Source organism: Myzus persicae, unplaced genomic scaffold, assembly GCF_001856785.1.
Source record: "Myzus persicae strain clone G006 unplaced genomic scaffold, MPER_G0061.0, whole genome shotgun sequence".
NCBI classification, from domain to species: Eukaryota; Metazoa; Arthropoda; class Insecta; order Hemiptera; family Aphididae; genus Myzus; species Myzus persicae.
In genome coordinates, this window is record NW_019102308.1 from 727434 (window position 1) to 746697 (window position 19264).

The window sequence follows — 19264 nt, forward strand, 5'->3', positions numbered from 1 at the left end:
TATAAAAAAGAAACTGACATAACATAGATGATATTTGTCTGTATGATTGTTATTATTTATTAATTTATTATATAACTAATAGCTAATAGATATATTATAATAAGTGAATTTGATGAAAAGTGAATGTGTAGTTAATCATGTGAACGAAATACAAAGTATTTACTATATTCTACGTATGTAAAACTTTTAAAAAAGTTTACCACTCTCAATAATATTATGTAGGTACCCAACAACAATAACTATACAAAGAAATCATATTGTCATGTACTATAGGAAGAAAACTTTGAAGGTACCTAGTAAGTTCTCTTAGTAATTAACCCATAAAACAATCATGACTAATAAACTAAATAGTAGTCGACCATCACTTACTAAATATTAAATTCAATCAAATAGGTTAGGTACCTATCTCATGCAGAGCTCAAAAATGCTAATATCACTATATTACCTTTATTTTTACGCATACGATTTCAGTTATAAATTATAATATAATATGATGTACATAACACATTGTACATACTTAGATGAGGATGAATATTGTACCTCATATAGTAGAGTCTCGATAACTCTATTTTTTTTCCTGCCTGCCCCTTGAAATGTTTTCAAATTGTGTTTGAGAACCTACCTTTATAACTCGAAAATACACAATTCGCAATTATTTTTATTTCCCTCTGGCCTCGAGATTCGAGTTATCGAGAGTCGATACTCAACTGTATATTAAATCATGTAGGTACCACAATTTAAGACAACATATTATAATTGTTTTTAAGCTCCACGGTCTTCCTTTCTTTAGATCCTTCACTTATTGACTTCCTCGCACGTTATTTAATATTTCAGGCGCATGAAAAAGGATAGGATGACTTTTTTTCGAGACTCCAAAAGTTTATCATCTATATTTTTCATTGTTTGATGATCCTGATGTTGTCTTGACACAAATCTAATAGAACGAAAATGGCTAATTTGATTCATTTTAAACGTGCATTACAATATGCCTTAACCTTGCCTAGAATTAGTGGGTAATCGGTTTATTAAGCTATCATATAGTTATAGTTTTGAAGACTTTATCTAAATTTAATTTAGTTATATTAAATTGTGTTTTAGTATCTACATAAAATTGAATTACCTATATTAATATTTATTTTATTATTGGTAGGACAAAAAAGTATAAAACAGACAGTTGACATAATGACATAGTTCCTTATAAATACCTATGTAACTAAGGAAGTAATCATCGTAATTTTTTCATTAACATTTTTATAAATATAAATTGAGGAGTCACCAACAGGGGTTTTCCCAAGGTGCCTCTTGACTTTACCAAGCTGTAGCGCCCGGGGGCAAATGCTCCCTTTACCCCCCTTAACACGGCCATGCGTGGTAGGTACAAGGTAAGCACTGCAAACATAATATTTTCGTCGTGTTGAAAAGAGAATAATTGTCAAAAAAAAAAACCAATAAACGATTATCGTAGCACAGTAGTTATAATAGTAATAATAATAATAATAATAGTAATAATAATAATAATCATATAATATAGGTAGGTAATAGGTATGTACAAGTTTTATATATTTTTCGAAAATGAAATTAATTCTCTCTTTCGGGTGATACCGTTTTACTATTGCGCCGTAAAAACACAAGTCGTACACTCACACACACGCACTCGCGTGGTCCGTCGAACAGGTAGGCACTGGGCACCTGTTTCACGCGCTGCAAGTATAATATTGTTGTATACTCGGTAACCGGTAAGTAAGTATACCCAATGTACGCAGGTATACTTTACTATAATGTACACACACGCACAAACGAGGGCACACGAGCCTACGTCGTGTGCGCGTGTGAAATGCACTCATACATTACATTAGGTACGAAATTATAATACAATATTATGTACGCAATTGACTCGTTATGATATTACGATAATTGATTGTGCGCATGACGGCTGTGGCGTCTTAGCAGCGTCTTCCGCCACTGCCGCCACTGATGTTGCTGTCATCCTCGTCGTTGATGATAATCAATTTGGGCTTGGACTCGACCGCGTGCTGCATCGGTGGCGGCTGATGGCGGTGGTTGTGGTGTAGGTGGTCGTCGCCGGCCGCGTACTGCTGCAGATCGTTGTTGTTGTTGTGCACGCCGCTGGACGACACGATCTCCTCCTGAGACATCTCGGCGCCGCGGTGCTTCTTCTGTATCAGGTTCTCGATGTGAAACGCCAGGTTGTGTGAGGACACCGTGTCCGCGGCGGCGGCTGCTGCGTGCTGCTTGTCCGCTAGCGACTCGGCCGCGGCGGCCACGGCATTCCTGCCGGCCAACTGGAACTCGGGGTACACCGAGAAGTGGTGGTGGTGATGGTGGTGAGGACTGGCCAGCGGCTGTTGCTGTTGCTGTAGCAGCGACTTGATGTCCTGTTGGTTCTGCGCGGAGAACATATTAAAAATGCAAAACAATTAGACAAATCATTATGTTACTGAGCAGAAGTAAACACATTACCCAAGTTATAATATATTTTAATATGTGTCACTTGCACCGTGTAGGGTTTTAAATAGTTTAAGGCATTTACTTATACGACTGCAGTTCCGGAAGAGATTTGGACAGAATTAAAAATACATTTTCACTTTTACCTACTTACCTAGCATTTTCCCAGTTATATAATAGATAAGAGCTATGTACTTAACTGCTTTTTGATTTTTTAGTGATCCACCTTAATAAATGGAAATAGAAACTGAACGAAATCGAAAATATTGAAAATATAAAATCTGATGAGGGATATATTTTATGAATTATTATGAAGTAGATATACTGTTTGTCTATGACTGAACAAAATAGGTTCAGGTAAACCAACTAATTAAAATAGATTAAGAACAGACAACCAAAAAGTTACATCGCTGTACCTTGCTTTATGAACTAATTCAACGAGATATAGACACAGGGGCGTAATTAGGGTGACAGTCCCCATAAACTTTTTTTTTACTGCTAACATTTTGATCAAAGTATTGATAATGACCATTCTAAATATTCTATATTATAGCCCCCCCCCCCAACCAACCAAATTACTAATTACGCCGCTGTATAGACAATTCACCTATGGGCCTGTGGCGGATTGGATACAGCACTTGGTATATTATCAGAGGTTATAGTCTAATACATTACCCACCTTGTAGCACCAATTACCCGGTAAAGTCATATTCACTGCCATATTTGTAACTACCTATCGTAGATAATACTAAAATATCTACTTTAGGTACTCTGTTCCACGAGAGAACTGCTGATTCTGCGAATCCCCCACGTCCTCCTGCTATCGACGCTAGTTCGCGTTCGCCTGTGCCAGGGTGTCGAGTGGGGATGAACAGAATAACGGATTTTGGTCGGGCCGCGAAATGTTCTCTCGTGGAACAGAGTATAAAATTAATACTAAATTATCGCATATTGCAGGAAATTACCCACTCACTTCCCCTAAAAACTCATAGGTGAGAGGTCCTATGCGAGGTTTGTCACGCCACTACAATGACAGTATATAGATTTAAGTTATGATCGTCTCCAACGATCGATGTGGCTTACCGTCTGGTGGTGGTTTTGCTGCTGGTACGGCCTGTGCCGGCGCATTCGCCGCCGCCTGTAGTTGCCCCGCTCGAACATGTCGGCCGCGGCCACAGGGTCCAGCGTCCAGTAGCTGCCCTTTCCGCCGCCCATGTTGTCGTCCATGCCGGTCCGGCCTCTCGGGATCTTGATGAAACAGTCGTTCAGGCTCAGGTTGTGCCTGATCGAGTTCTGCCAGCCCTGTCTGTTGCGCCGGTAGTACGGGAACTTGTCCGTAATATAGTTGTATATCTCGCTAAGCGTCATCCGCTGGTTGGGCGTGGACGTGATGGCCATGGCGATGAGCGCTATGTACGAGTAAGGCGGTTTCTCGTTACAACCGACTGCCGCTATGTCCGCAGCCGTCACCGCTGCTGCGGCCGCCGCGTTCTGTTCGGCGGGTTGGTTGAACAGGCTGATGGCCGGCACCTGCAGTGAACAAATTATTATTATCATTATTGCTTATGTACGTCATGTTGTATTAAAAATAATTATATTTTACCTACGTCCTACTTATATAAATTTATGCTATAAATACGTGTCAACGATTTATGAGGTGTTTGTTGTCAGAGGGTGCAGCAAGTCAAAAATACGTTTTTAGAATATTGTTTTGTACAAAAAATTTTTTTTTACAATTAATTAAAACAGATTGGGTTATCACAATAATATCTACACTATAGATGATTTATTGCGTGCAGTACAAAATTATAGAGACATTTTTTTAATATTAGGTATTTTTGTTAGGTTCCTATACACAATAAATAATATAATATATAGTGTACACAGAATTATAGGATGATATTCAAATTGTTCTAATTTATTGGTAGAACTGTGGAAAATAAATAATCAGATGTAAAAAATATCATCTATTAATAAATATTGAATAATATTATGTTAACTGTGTAAAATATATACATCATAATTCATATCATATTCATATAATCATATAGCAATTAATTTACTATTACTCCCAAATAGGATAGGTTATTTAAAACAGTCATAACTCTTACAAGCTAAGATAAATGTTTATCTGTTTTGTATTTGAAATGTGTATCGTGATTTTTGATATGGGTTTTATGATGAGATTCTTATAATAACTGAATCGTATCGTCAATTAAATCCTTTTAAGGATATTATATATATATAGTTGTATAACATAAACATAGTTGCATAAGCATAAGACGCAGACGTTGAGCTCCACCATTATCATTAGTAAAGGAAACATGGTTACGTCTTTTTGTTCGTCAACATTTAAGTGATGACATTGAAAATTAATAGTTGGTAATAAACTATAATATCTTTTTGCTAGAAATGTGAGATACTAGGCCTGCAGCAAAATTATACGGAAGATCAAAACAGGCAGTTTTTAGTTTTCATGGTAATAATGACTGAAAAACTTTTGAGATCTAATCATTGCATAAAAGTTAAACATATAATAATATGTGGGAATGAAAAAGTATTGTATAAAAAAGTTCAAGATCAATTTTTTAATAATTAGGTTTTAATGTGACAAGAAATTTAAAAACCTACATGCAGGGTCGCTCTGATGTAAATTATAGAAGGTGTCGAGTGTGCTGTTGAGTAGGTACATATGGTGATATAGCCTATAGGTCACTCAGTCACTGTAATATATGTACTTATTGGTATTAAATTTGAATTCAATGATAAAAATCATTGTTAGTCAGCCTAAATTCATACGGATGTGTTATTAAATATTTTTATTGCTATTTATAATTTATTTTTCTACAGGTATAGGCTGAACTATTTTTTTGACGAAAACAAATCAGTAATCACATGTATATTATAATAGTCATTATAGTATTATGTTATACAATAAAAGTCAATTAAAAATTACAGATGTACAATTAAACGGTATGAATTATAATATTCCTGTTAAAATCTCATTTATAATTTATTTAAAAAAAAAAAAAAAACGGTGTAAATATAGGTTCATTTTGAAAATAGCTTAAAATAAATGTATGTATTTTGAAAATGTCATTAATCATTATGTTAAGTAAATAATGATATACGTAGTGGTGAAAAGTTTCAATTCTACTTATAATATTTTTTGAATTACAACGGTTCATATAACTAAAATTATTATTTTTGGTTTACATATCAAATTTTATCGAAATTTGAACTGCAAATGTCTATAAAAAAAATGTAGAGTATGTATTTTTTAAGATTTTCAAGGTTCTAAGAACAGTTTGTATAAGAAACTTTGTATTATACAACCTTCCAAGTTTTCGAGATTATATTTGAAAAATATTTTATAATAATAATAATAATAATATTTTCGTCATTTTGGCGATTTTTTTTCATAATTTTAACTCCAGACGCTTGTATTTAAAGTACTATAATAGAAACGCATGTAGATGTAATATTCAATTTTCAAGCTTTTTGATTCTGACCAAGCCTACATTTTTTTAGCAACACTTTGATAGTGGAATGTTTCAAAATTCTACAACAGCATTTTTGAATTACAAAACGAAAACAAAATCGATCTTCTCGAAATTTGATTTTACTACCATATTAAATTTGGGACCAAAAACCCTTTAAGTTGAAAATTTGAGAATTTGTACTGTTCATAAAGTCATAAAGGTGACACAAAAATAAATAAATATACATAATTGTATAAAGCCAATATTTGCATCTTTCTGTTGAGAATCTAAAATTATTTATTAAACAAAAATATATAAAAGGTTCCTAATCGCCAAAAACATAAAAATACTATGTTCCAGTGTGTTAATTATTGTCAGTAAGTTTTAAGCCCAATGTAATTATGTTGGACCAATAACTAATAAATACAACAATGGTAATAAATAGTTAGACATCAATTATTATTATTATAGTATATGCGTAGAATATTATGAACTATTTATGAAACGATTTTATCTCCACCAATAAGTAATAATATAATTATGTAGGTATAATTGTACAATGTGTTCAATTAAATCTGTTTCTATGCTACTTTTTGTTCAGTTATTTATACTTTGAATATTGTACAACAAATATTCAATTTAAAAAAATTTAAATATAATAGGTATCATAAAAACATTATAGATATTATTAAGTTTTTTTTAGTTTGTCTGTTAAAATGCTTTATTACTACCTAAAAGATTAATATTCGTATTAAAAAATTATTAATTTTAATTTTTAATTATATTAATGGTATTAATATATATGCGTATGTGATGCACTCAACACGTTAATATCAAGTGCAGGACGCGTCTTGGACATGGATACTCTAAATTGTTATGTATGCATCAATAAAGTCTTGAAAGTTAAGTATAGTTAAGTCAGTAGTCGTTAATCGTTACATAGGTGAGAATTGTTTACATCAATAAATTCTAATTGAGAAATAAAATATTTTTTAGTTCTGAACACTGCCCATAAAATTGGTCTAAATCATATAAATTGGAAAATGTTTAAAGAAATTTTTATGTGAATATAAATTATAGGTAACCATTATTGCTGTTATCATTGTAAACAAATTTCCAACGAAAAGTCTTTTACCTACTCCTATTCTTCTTAAGTATATATGCAATTAAAAAAGATAAAAGCCTAAAAATCATTAGAATCTATCAATTATTACCAAAATCACAAAAATCACAAAAATCTACAAAATAAACTTTTTATTTTATTTTTTTTGTAGAATCTGTATTTTAAACACAACAAGTAAAAAATATAATTATTAAACTAAATAATGAATAACTAAGAAGAATACTTTACAACGAGGGAAGCTATTCATCCGTATTCATAGAACCCTTTAGGACAGATTTTATTTGTTTAATCATACCGATATTAATTTAGGAGATCGCCAGCTCCGTTTGAGGTCTGAGGATGTGAATATGTCATGACAGATGTGAAATTGGAGAGTTTGGATAGTGTTGGAGTTTTATAGTGAAACTAGGCACCACCTATTGTGGTAACTGTTGGTCAGTTGCAGGTCAACTGCAGTTTAAATTTTTAAATCTTTATGTAATTTGGTTACTTGACAAATCAGGAGCGGTGGCGAGGTGAAAAGTGATGGACTGGAAAGCTGGCAGGGTGAAATGGTTTGGAATAACCACATTGTTAAACTTCAAAATTAACAATATCAAGTAAAAACTAAGTTAGAGTGTATATGGCATGTTGTAATCATAAAAATATAACATAGACTATTACCGTGGGCATCTGCGGTTTATCCACAAAGTTGACAGAACTCTGCAACCTCAGCGATTCTTGTAGGTAGGGCAAGATGCGAGACTGCAACATGTGCTGGTAGTGTTGCTGGTACAGTATGGGCAGCTGATGGAACAGAGCGATGGCCGACAAGTTCTGCGGCACAGGCGGCAGCGACGCTATCGCCTCGGCCAGCATGTTCCGCTGTTGGTGATGACTCGGTATGGTCGGCTCTTCGTTCTTCATGCTGTCCACTGCGGCTGCGGTACGGCTTGGCTGTTCCGGTGAATGGGGTTGGCCCCCGCGGTTCATCTGCAACAATTATATACGCATCAGTAATACGTGTCGTTCGGGTCATCGCAGTCATCGGACGTGAACAACTGCAGTTTTGATCGACAATTATTATAATATTAAATGAGTGAAAACTGCACGGAGGGACGTCCCAAAATGGCCAGAACCATTATATTAGATTGGTTGTAGAGCGAGTGTAAATGTAATTTTAATCGACGTCCGATGTTAAATAATATTATGCTCTGCAAAAATACACCCATTGGTTAATACCTAGGTATATTCAATGGCAAAGATTTTTTATTGGATAATTTTAAGTAGGTATAGAGGATTGATAATGAAACGTAAATAAACTTTCAAGTGTATACCCGTTGCATAATTATTATTGAGAATATTAATTACGATTTATAAATATATCTGAATTCACATTCCGTATCAATGTTGTGAATATGTGAAGTACCTATATGAAATATATTATGTTGTACACTTAATACTTATAGTGCCATTGCTTAATAATAATAATAATATAATTTGTTTTCAAATAATCATACATATTATGCAGAAGGCACCTAGTCGTTAAATTAGTCAATAATTATTATCAAAACTATATTTGCATCCTTCCGAACACTAGAGTTTAAAGATTTAAAGCTGTAGCTATTGTTAAACCACTATACAATGTAGCAGTGGTGACGTGGAGTACTTGTGAAACATTTTTGGTGGTTTGCGTGGAGGGTGGGAAGAGGGATTATTAAATACCTCTTTTTAAAACCACTACAAGTCCAAAAGTTAAGCAAAATTATGACTTAAGACAAGAAAAACTAACTTTTCGGGAGGGAGATGCTCCTGTTGCAACCCCTCTGATACACTGCTGCAATGGAGTTTACAATTTTCAGTCTTCCATGATTCAATATTGAATATAGTAGAGACATTGACGTATATATGGGTACAATAGCTCCCAAGTTTTTAATTTTTGAAAAACAAATTTTTTCTTGATTATTTAGATAAGTGATTACTGAGAATTTTTTTATTTTTACATTTTAAATTACATACTATATCGATTTAATTAGTTACTAAAAACCACCCACAATATTGTACAATATTAAAGCATTGTTTCCGGTATGAAAAGGTGTCTACAACCTTCGGACACTAAAAAACACATCATAGCAAAACCACTGTATTATTCATTGCTTTGGTCAGAATCTAAAATCCAATGAAATATTAACAAAACAAAAAAAATCTTAAATTTGATTAAGAAAAATTGTAAATATAAAAATGATTGAAACAATGTTGTACTACACACTAAAATTAACTTGAGATTTATCGAAATACTTCATGTTATATTATATATAAAAATATATGAGTGTTGAGATTGCTCTCGGTAAATGATTTTAAAAGCCCCAAGTTTACCACATACTTGAGTTATATACATGTTAGTAGGTATGTTACATTGAAATGAATAAACATGTTAAAACCTGGTCACTTGTTTTTTTCCCAAACTGTTTAATGTGTAATATACGCGTATAATAGCTAAGTGCTAGGTGGCGAAATAAATGGTATGATTTCATTAAAATTTTATAAATATTACACAATAAAAAGGTTTGGGTTGTCATCAATCAGTTGTCAAGTTTACCCCGCCCTATTACAGATAAGATATGGTTACGTTAAGTTGTTTTCTTTTAGAACTGTTAATATTTATTGTTTATGCTGCATACTTAATCCAATACTAATATTTAGTGGAAACAAACAATGTATTGAGCATTTTTAGGTTGTTGAAATACGTATCGCTCTAAAGCGGATTAAACACATTTGCTTGGTTGGTGGGGTCTCGTCTTATTCAACTTATTCAAGAAAGCACGCATGTGTGTGTAAGCGAGAGATAAAATCATTTTTTTTTCAATTAAAAAATCTTTAAATTTGGACAATTTTGTGATGTCCGTGTGACCGTGTCGGTCCGTTGAAAAATATAATATTCTAACTTACCGATACCAAGCTACAGTCTCCAAGATGCCGTCCGATTGATCAAACACTTGTAGGACTACTCAGCTATTCTGGAAAAATAAATTAAAATATCTATTGTAGCATCTGATATAATACAGTAATTTATTGTGCATTTATTTCTTAGTTTTTTTTATATCATGTTTGTTAAACGTTTTTTAATAACAAATTATGAAGGGAAAAGAACAAAATGAAATTAATACCGTATGCCTTTTATTAAAATACCGTATGACTTTTCATCAATATTAATTATTATTATAGTAACAATAATTCATAACAACACCAGTGCAATATCCAATTTATAGTCTTTATATATAGGCGTGGGGTTTTATTTTATTTTATTATTATTACTATTATTATTATTATTATTTTTACTACTACATACGACAAACGTAATAAATTGTTATTTAATCTATTCACGATAACGATTTACACAGTGGCCGTGTGTGCCGTGTTTCTCTCCTCCCTTTTCCACCCCACCCACACGTCAGGAATAATTGTTATTGTTTAATATTTTTCAATACGCGATAAAAGACAGACGCTGTTGACAAATGTGCCGTTGATGCATTTGTGAATAAAAAAAATAATAATAATAAAAAATAACACACGCTCGACCACATGAAATAATAATAAATAATGTAATTATTTATGTTTTTTCATAAACAATTTATTCGAAAACATTCGATCGCGTACCGAAATCGCCGAACCTATTTGTAAAACAATAATCAAAAGTAACGATCACTATGTATTATACCGGTGGTGCGTTGTGTTTTCATTAATAATTCTGCGGTTAAAAATTCGAACGCCATTGGCGAAAAAAAAATACATATTAGGAAAAAAAACAATGAATAATATGTTTTTAGATAGGATATAATAATATATGTATACTCGAATCGTTGACTCCAGGTCTCTCCACCGGTATATCCCACAGGTGTGTGATGTATATATATATATATATATATGCATAGGTACGGCGATGGTTATTCGATATGTGAATAACAATCGTCAACAAAATATTCTGATGAATACGTTCGATAAGATAATATAAACGCATTTTAGGCAGTAGGTATACTTAATGTTTATTATTATTAGTTTTATAAGTGGTAACTGGTGATAAAGTATTATTATTATTATAAGTGTTTAAAACAATTTTGGTCGTTTGAATAATGTTACAATTTTTTTTTGAACATTTTACTAACTACACGTAATATGCAAAGATTATAAAGGTTGTATGCTGTATAACTGCATGAGATAGTGTGTGTGTGTGTGTGCGTGTGTGTGTGTGTGTGTGTGTGTGTGTGTGTGTGTGTGTGTGTGTGTGTGTGTGTAATAGCAACGATACAACAATTTTGATAAATTTACAAACAAGTGTTATTAATATATTATATTATAACATATTACTATACCTACCTTTCGTGTCGAACTGTTTTGAAACTATTAACTATTAAAGCAATGTACATGAACTTTAACCAAAAGTCTGGATCACCCCATTTCATTTAGCTAGGCAGCAAAACGTTGTTTTAAAATAAATTTTATTTTTAATGCAAGTATTAATCATTACATTTTTAAAAGGGGAAAAAAGTCGGACAGTGAAACGTGAAACACTTGTATAATGACGAATTATAAATAAATACTGTAGATTGTATGTTATTATTACCTATAAAATATACATATGTACCAGAGCACATATTGACAAATACTTACCTATATAGCACCTCTATGTGCTATGGCTATATATACCCACACTTTAAGTATAATATTATATACATACACTATACAGGGCGATTATGTTAACACGTATTTACTATTATTTTATTAATATCTATATAAGTAATAAATATCTATAGGTACACTTATATAAATTATATACTTGTTTAACAACTTATTATAAATATAATAAATATATAAGTATAATTATAAATTATTATATACTTTGTAATACTGTAATGGTTTTATAATTTTTTAATATAAAATATATGTCATAATATATAATAAATAAAAATTGTACACAAATTGTATTAAAGTTTTTAAATCATTGATTTTTATGTTTTTTAAAAAATCATTATTCATTTCAGAATTGACAACAGGGGTTATTATAGATTTTCTAATGCTATTTTACATGACTATACAAGGGAGAATAACTGATTTTTATATGTTATGCAAATATTTACTGCTCAGAGATATGTATTGACTGATTCGTGTTGAAATTATCATTTTACATAGCCACACATAGGACACAGGTTCTATTCAATAAATTATCATTGAATTAATTATTAAACATAGCAACGAAACAAATTCACAATTAATAGGTGCCTGCTGCAGAGTATTGACTAAAATAATTTTAGTTCATATTTTTTGTTGCATTTAATGATGTAAATAAGTTTATGATCGCATTATATTTACTATAGAGACTTAATATAGTATAATGTAATATAATATCAACAAGATAGTTACTACAAACAACAAACGTACATACGTATGGTGTTATATAATAGCTGGTACAATTTGTGATAGTTTATATCGATTGCCTATTATGGCATATTGCCATATTGGTGTTATACTTGTTGTGCATAGGTACCCACTACTATTACAGTACTTTTAACTTAAGTGATTTTGATCTTATAACATTAATACAAATTGTTAAGTTGTTTAATTATATTTTGTGACATTTGAATTAGTAATACAGTTTTAAACCAAATCTGCAATTATTTTTAAATTTCATCTGCTCTAGAGATACTTGTTTTTATTATTGAAAGTTAGATTTTTGTTTTTATTATAACTAAAAAAAGACGATGTTAGAAAAAAAATGTTATGGTTGTAATTATGAGTTTGATATACAAATACCAAATAAACGTCTAGTTTACAAGTAAAATATTTTTTATACAAGTTATTTTTACCCTGGATAAAATAAACAAGAAATAATATAAACAATAATATTTAAGTTATAAAGTTCATATAATGTCAAGAGCACATGTTTCTTTAAACCATTTTTTTAAACTTCTATAGTAAATAGTTTTGAAATTAAAATGGGCAATGGCCAATGAGTAACACAAAAATTAAATTTGACAAATTATAAACAATAATTTTTATTTAGATATAGACACAACTTAAAAGAAACAGTATAGATACAACTAATCTTAAAAAAAAATCTGCTAGAAGTAGTAGATATATCTAAACTAAAATATAATATAATATATTAGAAGTTAATATGCGTTAAAACAATTTCTTATTTTATCATGTTGAAATTGTATAATTATATCCTTTGAAAAATAGCGATTTTCATATAAATAATTATGAAAGATATAGTAGGTTATATTAACAGTAAATATGTAAATGTATATATTATATTATGAATTAAATGCATGAATAATATATATGTATATGGCCGGAGAAATTGTAAATGTTAAATTATTACAAGCAATATAGTTCACAAGTACGGATACATATATTTGTGTAAAATATCTAAATGATCGTATAAAATATTGTATGTAGGTAGGTACTAACAAAATTATTATTTGTTGCTTATAATGTTTAAGATTGCAGGGCACTTGGCATAGGTTTTTTCAACCTTTGTAAAAATACATAAATTTGTTTTACGTCATCAAAATAAGCTTAAATTATATTATGCATTTGAAAAGAAGGTAATAAAATTAAAAACACATACATAAAATAAACATTATACATATGTACAATATACTATATATACACAATACTGCTTTATATGAGTATTAATTATTTTATTTTTGTTCTTGTTTGGAAAAGTGAAAACCTTTAAAACTAGAAGATTATAATTAACAATTAAACAATACAATAATACAGTGAAACTTTCATTTAACTAAATTTTCTGTTTAGCAAAATAATTTTAAGAACCAAAACATATTAGAACCAAATGTATTTAATTTTATTTAACAAATTTATCTAATATCTATAATACGATTATTTTTTTTTTGCCCATGAGACTTGTTTTATTGGAAGTAATAACTAATAAGGATTGCCCAAATATATCGGCAATGTTAATGTTAATTGATATCATTTTAAAAATTGTATTACCAGAACATACAGATGATACATTTTATTTTTGATTTTATGTAGGTTATTTTATAACAAACAAATTATTTAATGATTAAAATATAAACCAATAAAATAAAACAACTAATACTTTGTATATTCTATCAGTAAAAAAAATGTATACATAGGAACCTGGGTACATGTAGTTTCACCATTATAAAAATAATAAATTTATATTATTTTAAAAGCAAAAAAAAGTATGAAGCTTTAAAAGGTTTTTAAACGTGAGGAAGCAAATTTACTCGGAAAATGTCTGTAGAAAGGAAGGACGTTGCCACTTCTAAAATTTACATTTTATTTTAAGTTAATAATTTGTGTTAATATATATTTGTTGTGTTTGATAAACAAATAAATAAATATAATATATAATTTTAGATGATAAGACCCATTACCGAATTTAAATCAGTACGCAGTAAACGGGTTTAGAGGTCGTGGAAACAACTTATATTTTTCGCTAGAAGATTACGTATGTAGTTACTTGTTATCTATAATAATATGTCATATAATGTAGATTTTAAGAAATGTATTGAAAATTAATTAAAAAATTAAGATAACAATTAAAGTTAATATTCTAACGATTAAACTGTATATCATAATCTGTGTTTCGTACAATTAAATACTATATTTTACACGTTTTTTCAGACTAAATATAAAATATCAAATCAAATAATAAAAATTAAAATAAGGAGACACATATTTGTAGTGTACACTCATACTATATAAATATGTATAGTGTATACATGTTTTGAGTGTATATAGCGATGGTGTACCTGTGTGTTACACACAATATATCACACAAATATATAAATATAGTACAACATGGATATCCTAATTAAAATTGAAATTCTAATAATATAGATACCTATACGATAAATATTGTGTTTGTTAATTTTTTTTTTTAATGCACATTTAAAATAAAATAGCACAAATATACAATAAACACATATGATTATAGATTTTTCTATTCAAAATTGTTTGGTTTATATTATTCTAAAATAATTATGAAATTATGGTCTACTCCAAACTATTTAATGTACTGTACTCTACAGTTTTGTAAATTGTAGTTATTATGAAATACTCCTATACAGTACATGATGATATAAATTAAATTTATCTTTCTAAGGATTGTCAAATTGTCAATATTTTAAGAAAATTATCGAAATTGCAATTGCTAAAGATAATTATAATATATAATATAGATAAATATAGCTATGTATAAGTATTTTTACCATAGTTTATTGCAACTATTTAGTATTTACTCATTATTCGTTCAGTATCATTTGAAATTTATATCTACCTACATTCAGTACCAATTACTTATATAAATTACAATAATTATTATTGTACCTAATAATTAACATGAAAAGAACACGATTAATAAAGGATGACTTAGGGCTATTGGTTTTTGAAATATAAACATTAATTATTGTATAAAAAATAAGTTGGCTGGTAACTATAACGAATTCCAATGCCTACATATTTCATGATATCCAAAATGAATAGAATATTATTCAAATATTCAATGTAGATTATAGATATAATAATTTTAAATTTTAATGTGACTACTATGTATAAGTATACTATACTTTCGGTTTCGTTATCAACATTCAATATTATTATTTGTTCATTATCTTATCACCAAGAGCACATTCATTTACATGACATTGAACTATTGAAGACACTCGAAAAAACGCGCATTCGCATGGTCTAGACTATAAAATTGCTACAATAGGTACAATTTAATGATTATATGAAATTCAAAATTGTAATTTATGAGTAATGAAAGCTATACAATTTATTACACAGTTACACCTACATTATTTCCTAAGCCTTTAAAATTCAAAACGTCACACAATCATGCATCTTATGTCATATTATATTTGTATCGGTTACCCATGTATAACTTATTTTTAATTAAAGGGACAAAGGGTATAATATAAATGTAGGTTTCGATTATTATTTTAATGCAAAATGTATCGTTAAAATTTATTACGCATTTTGTTTTCTAGTAATATATTTTATACTTTTATAATGGGTATGTACGTTTTTATCAAGTAGTTTCCATAAAATTACCAAATCACACGGGACTTATTGGACCATTTGAAAAGGAATAATGAATAACCGTGACTTTGCTCAATGCTACAAGTAAGTACCTACAGCACACTGTATAGTTGTAAGTCTATGGTACTTCTAAAGCTCTAAGAACTTTAGAACTTAGAATTTAAGAATTTCTAAAATAGATAATGGTCAGTAGAACACGGCCTACCCAAAATATCCGTTCGCACGTTGGTTATAATCTGAATCCTGAACAATTGAAATAGATTAAATTCACTAGATATCACACGGTTCAATTATTTAATTTTCGGTTTCAGTTAAAAGAGATTAGCTTTGAGACGTGTCCATCAAATATTTATAACTATGACATGTAAAATATTAAAATTAACCAAAATCAACATCGAGTTAATACATTAACAATATAGTTATATATGTATGCGTATACATTTATATACCTACATATGTTTGTATCGTGTCAAGATAAATACATAAATGTATTTACTTTAAAAAACAAAAACAACTAACCGAGTACCTGAGTACCAAGATATACTCTACGATAAACGTATATGGCTATTAATTATATGTATTATATATTATAATTCGAATCAAATTGATAAGTGTAAAATTACAAAAGTAAGTCATCAATAAAACGTTGATACACAATTTATAAACATTTTTGCAATTAATTATCTTTATAAGTAGGTAGTACATAATGAAGTAAAACAATGTGGTATTTTGTATATACATAGGTATTAGGTGTATTGCATATTATACAATACACCTATAAAATGTACCTATATTTATCATTAGAACTTAAGTGAGAAATATTTCATCATCGTCTTGACTATAATTTGCAAAACGTTTATTAACACAATGTCAAGGTTAGAACTATCAGCTAAATCAATATATATATCTAACCTGAACCTTAGTTATATATATATTTACTATAGACGTTTTAAATCGAAAAAAAATCAATTTTAAGAAAATGTCTCTATTTTATCGAATAAAACACATAAATCAAGCTATGTTTGAAAATAACCATCGCACAAACAATTAGGCATGACAAAAATATAAAATTGTTCCTATGATGCAAAATAATTTATTAACATACTATAGCTATACTCGTGTACAACAAAAAAACTGATTAATTCTGTTTCCCAATAATAATTAATTATTGTCTCAATGTTTCCTGCAGGGTTAGGTCAACTAAGCTTTTCAATCTCTATATACTGCACATTTACGCGAGGAGGTAAGCAATTTATTCAAATTCGTTAGTAGAATTTCCTTGAATAATAATAAGCGATTCCCGATGTCATCGGTGAAAACAAGCGAACAGCATCACCACTGAATTATTAATTTATTATGAATTGTACCTTACAGATCTTTAAAAATATAATATACGTGGAAAACATCAACTGGCACTTTTTAAGACATTATGTCATTAAAGAGCACGTTTTAGGGGTGAATAAACTAATACAAAATTCGTACCGATAATAGTTTAACGCCAAAGACCAATGTTTGGAGCAAATAACAAAAAACAACCGAAAATATCGAAATCACGCGTAAATTAGATACTTATGGGTGTACAACTCGTAACCGGATATAAAGACTTTAAGATAGATACTATTACATAGTTGTACATATTATTTATATTGTCTCCGCATTCCACGTAGACCGTGCGTGGTTAACCAGTTACCACAAAACACCACAAAACGCAAATAGTTGAAAATATTCAATTACTCCACCGCGTGTTAGGTGGTTGTTTATAGTTATCCGGTTATTGATGAGTAATGAGTAATGACTAATGAAATCGTTTTACGTAAACGATATATTATTTAATTTGGTGAATAACAAGAAAATTCTGACCACTGCATGAACCACGCGGTTATACAGCGACAGTGTAATAATTGACAATAGTATCTTAATGAAGTTACACGCGGATCATACGCACGGTATAACATATTATTATTTTGGTATGAACCTGTTGTTATTATTATTATTGGAGTCCGCACTTACCGGAATGTTTGAAATTTTGGCGCGGGTACACCCCGGGCGCCGAGTGCCGGCGGTGGCGGCGGCGTCGTCGTCGGTGGCGGTGGTGCAGTGGACGCGACGCGTTGGCCGACAACCGGCGTGTCGTATAGGTGTTGCGAAAAACGCGCCGGAACAACCGTCGCCGGTTCGAGTGATGGCACACACACCGGTGTAATGCGACGACACGGCGATACGCTACGACTGCCGCGGCACGCGTGTGCGTATTTTACAGTAGCGGTCGTGTATAGGTGTCGGTCGGTATAATATTGGTGTGATTGTGCTCGCGGCGCGACCGAACCGGTGCAGGCGTGCGGGTCACATGCGCGCGAGTCGTAAGCGTAACAATAATTATTGTTGTTCGGACAGCCGCCGCGTGTATCGTGCGACTGCAATATATTGATGGAAATAAACGGTTAATAACGGTTAATAAAAACGAGTACGACACGTATAAAAATATTTATAGTACGATTATATTATTTATGTACATGAAGTTTACATATGTATAAAAATGATATGTGTTAAGTAAGTTATATAGTGTACATTATGTGTATTACGACTGGAGCACGAGAGGTGAGAAAAAATTGTGAACAGTAAAATACGATTTTTTTGTAAAATTACATTTATTATACTATGTTATATGGATACCCGTGCGGCCTACGTCTATCGAAGTCTATACTATAATATTTATAATATAATTTAATATAATAGTGGGTGATAATAAAAACGTTACGCGTGCTCGGCTCGGAGCGAGGTCCGCGGGCACCGAGCGATGGTGAGTGAGTGTGAAAGACGCGAGAAGATTTATAATATTATTATTACTGTGAGCGCACCACCAATACACACGACCGACCGGCTCTGTCTTCTTACCGACATTAACAACACACTACTCTACACGCACCACGCACACGCACTCACTCACACACACTCACACACACACACACACTCATACAACACTGGCGGCGGCGAGGCACCACTACCGGAGGAACATTAGTCCAAAGTAAACACTTTGAAAATGGAATTGTTGATGACACAGTTGACGGGCGGCGGCGGAGAACGGTGGAAAGGCGACTGCGGGTGGGTGGGGTCATGTGCC

The 19264-nt window shown here is 30.8% G+C and overlaps 1 protein-coding gene across 2 annotated transcripts; it reads right to left on the bottom strand.

Moving 5' to 3' along the window:
• Positions 1–1882: 1882 nt before the first annotated feature.
• Positions 1883–19059, bottom strand: LOC111031782 (forkhead box protein A2-like). Of its 2 annotated transcripts, XM_022311870.1 has the most exons (5): positions 18154–19059; positions 10000–10067; positions 7735–8043; positions 3550–3996; positions 1883–2405 (listed from the first exon to the last, which is right to left on the bottom strand). In XM_022311870.1, the coding sequence occupies exons 3-5, from the start codon at positions 8041–8043 to the stop codon at positions 1944–1946; spliced, it is 1218 nt and encodes a 405-aa protein (XP_022167562.1). In that variant the 5' UTR covers positions 10000–10067; positions 18154–19059; the 3' UTR covers positions 1883–1943. The 2 variants fall into 2 exon arrangements, with proteins under 2 accessions (XP_022167562.1, XP_022167561.1); XM_022311869.1 differs by lacking the exons at positions 10000–10067; positions 18154–19059 and having other exon boundaries at positions 7735–8296.
• Between the last annotated feature and the right edge of the window lie 205 nt (positions 19060–19264).

Excerpts from the sequence above, each read along its gene's own strand:
- LOC111031782 (XM_022311870.1), bottom strand. The coding sequence starts at position 8,043 with ATGAACCGCGGGGGCCAACCCCATTCACCGGAACAGCCAAGCCGTACC. Across the intron at positions 3,997-7,734 it reads ATAAACCGCAGATGCCCACG|GTGCCGGCCATCAGCCTGTT; the intron begins GTAATAGTCTAT and ends TGTTCACTGCAG. Across the intron at positions 2,406-3,549 it reads AGCAAAACCACCACCAGACG|AACCAACAGGACATCAAGTC; the intron begins GTAAGCCACATC and ends TTCTCCGCGCAG.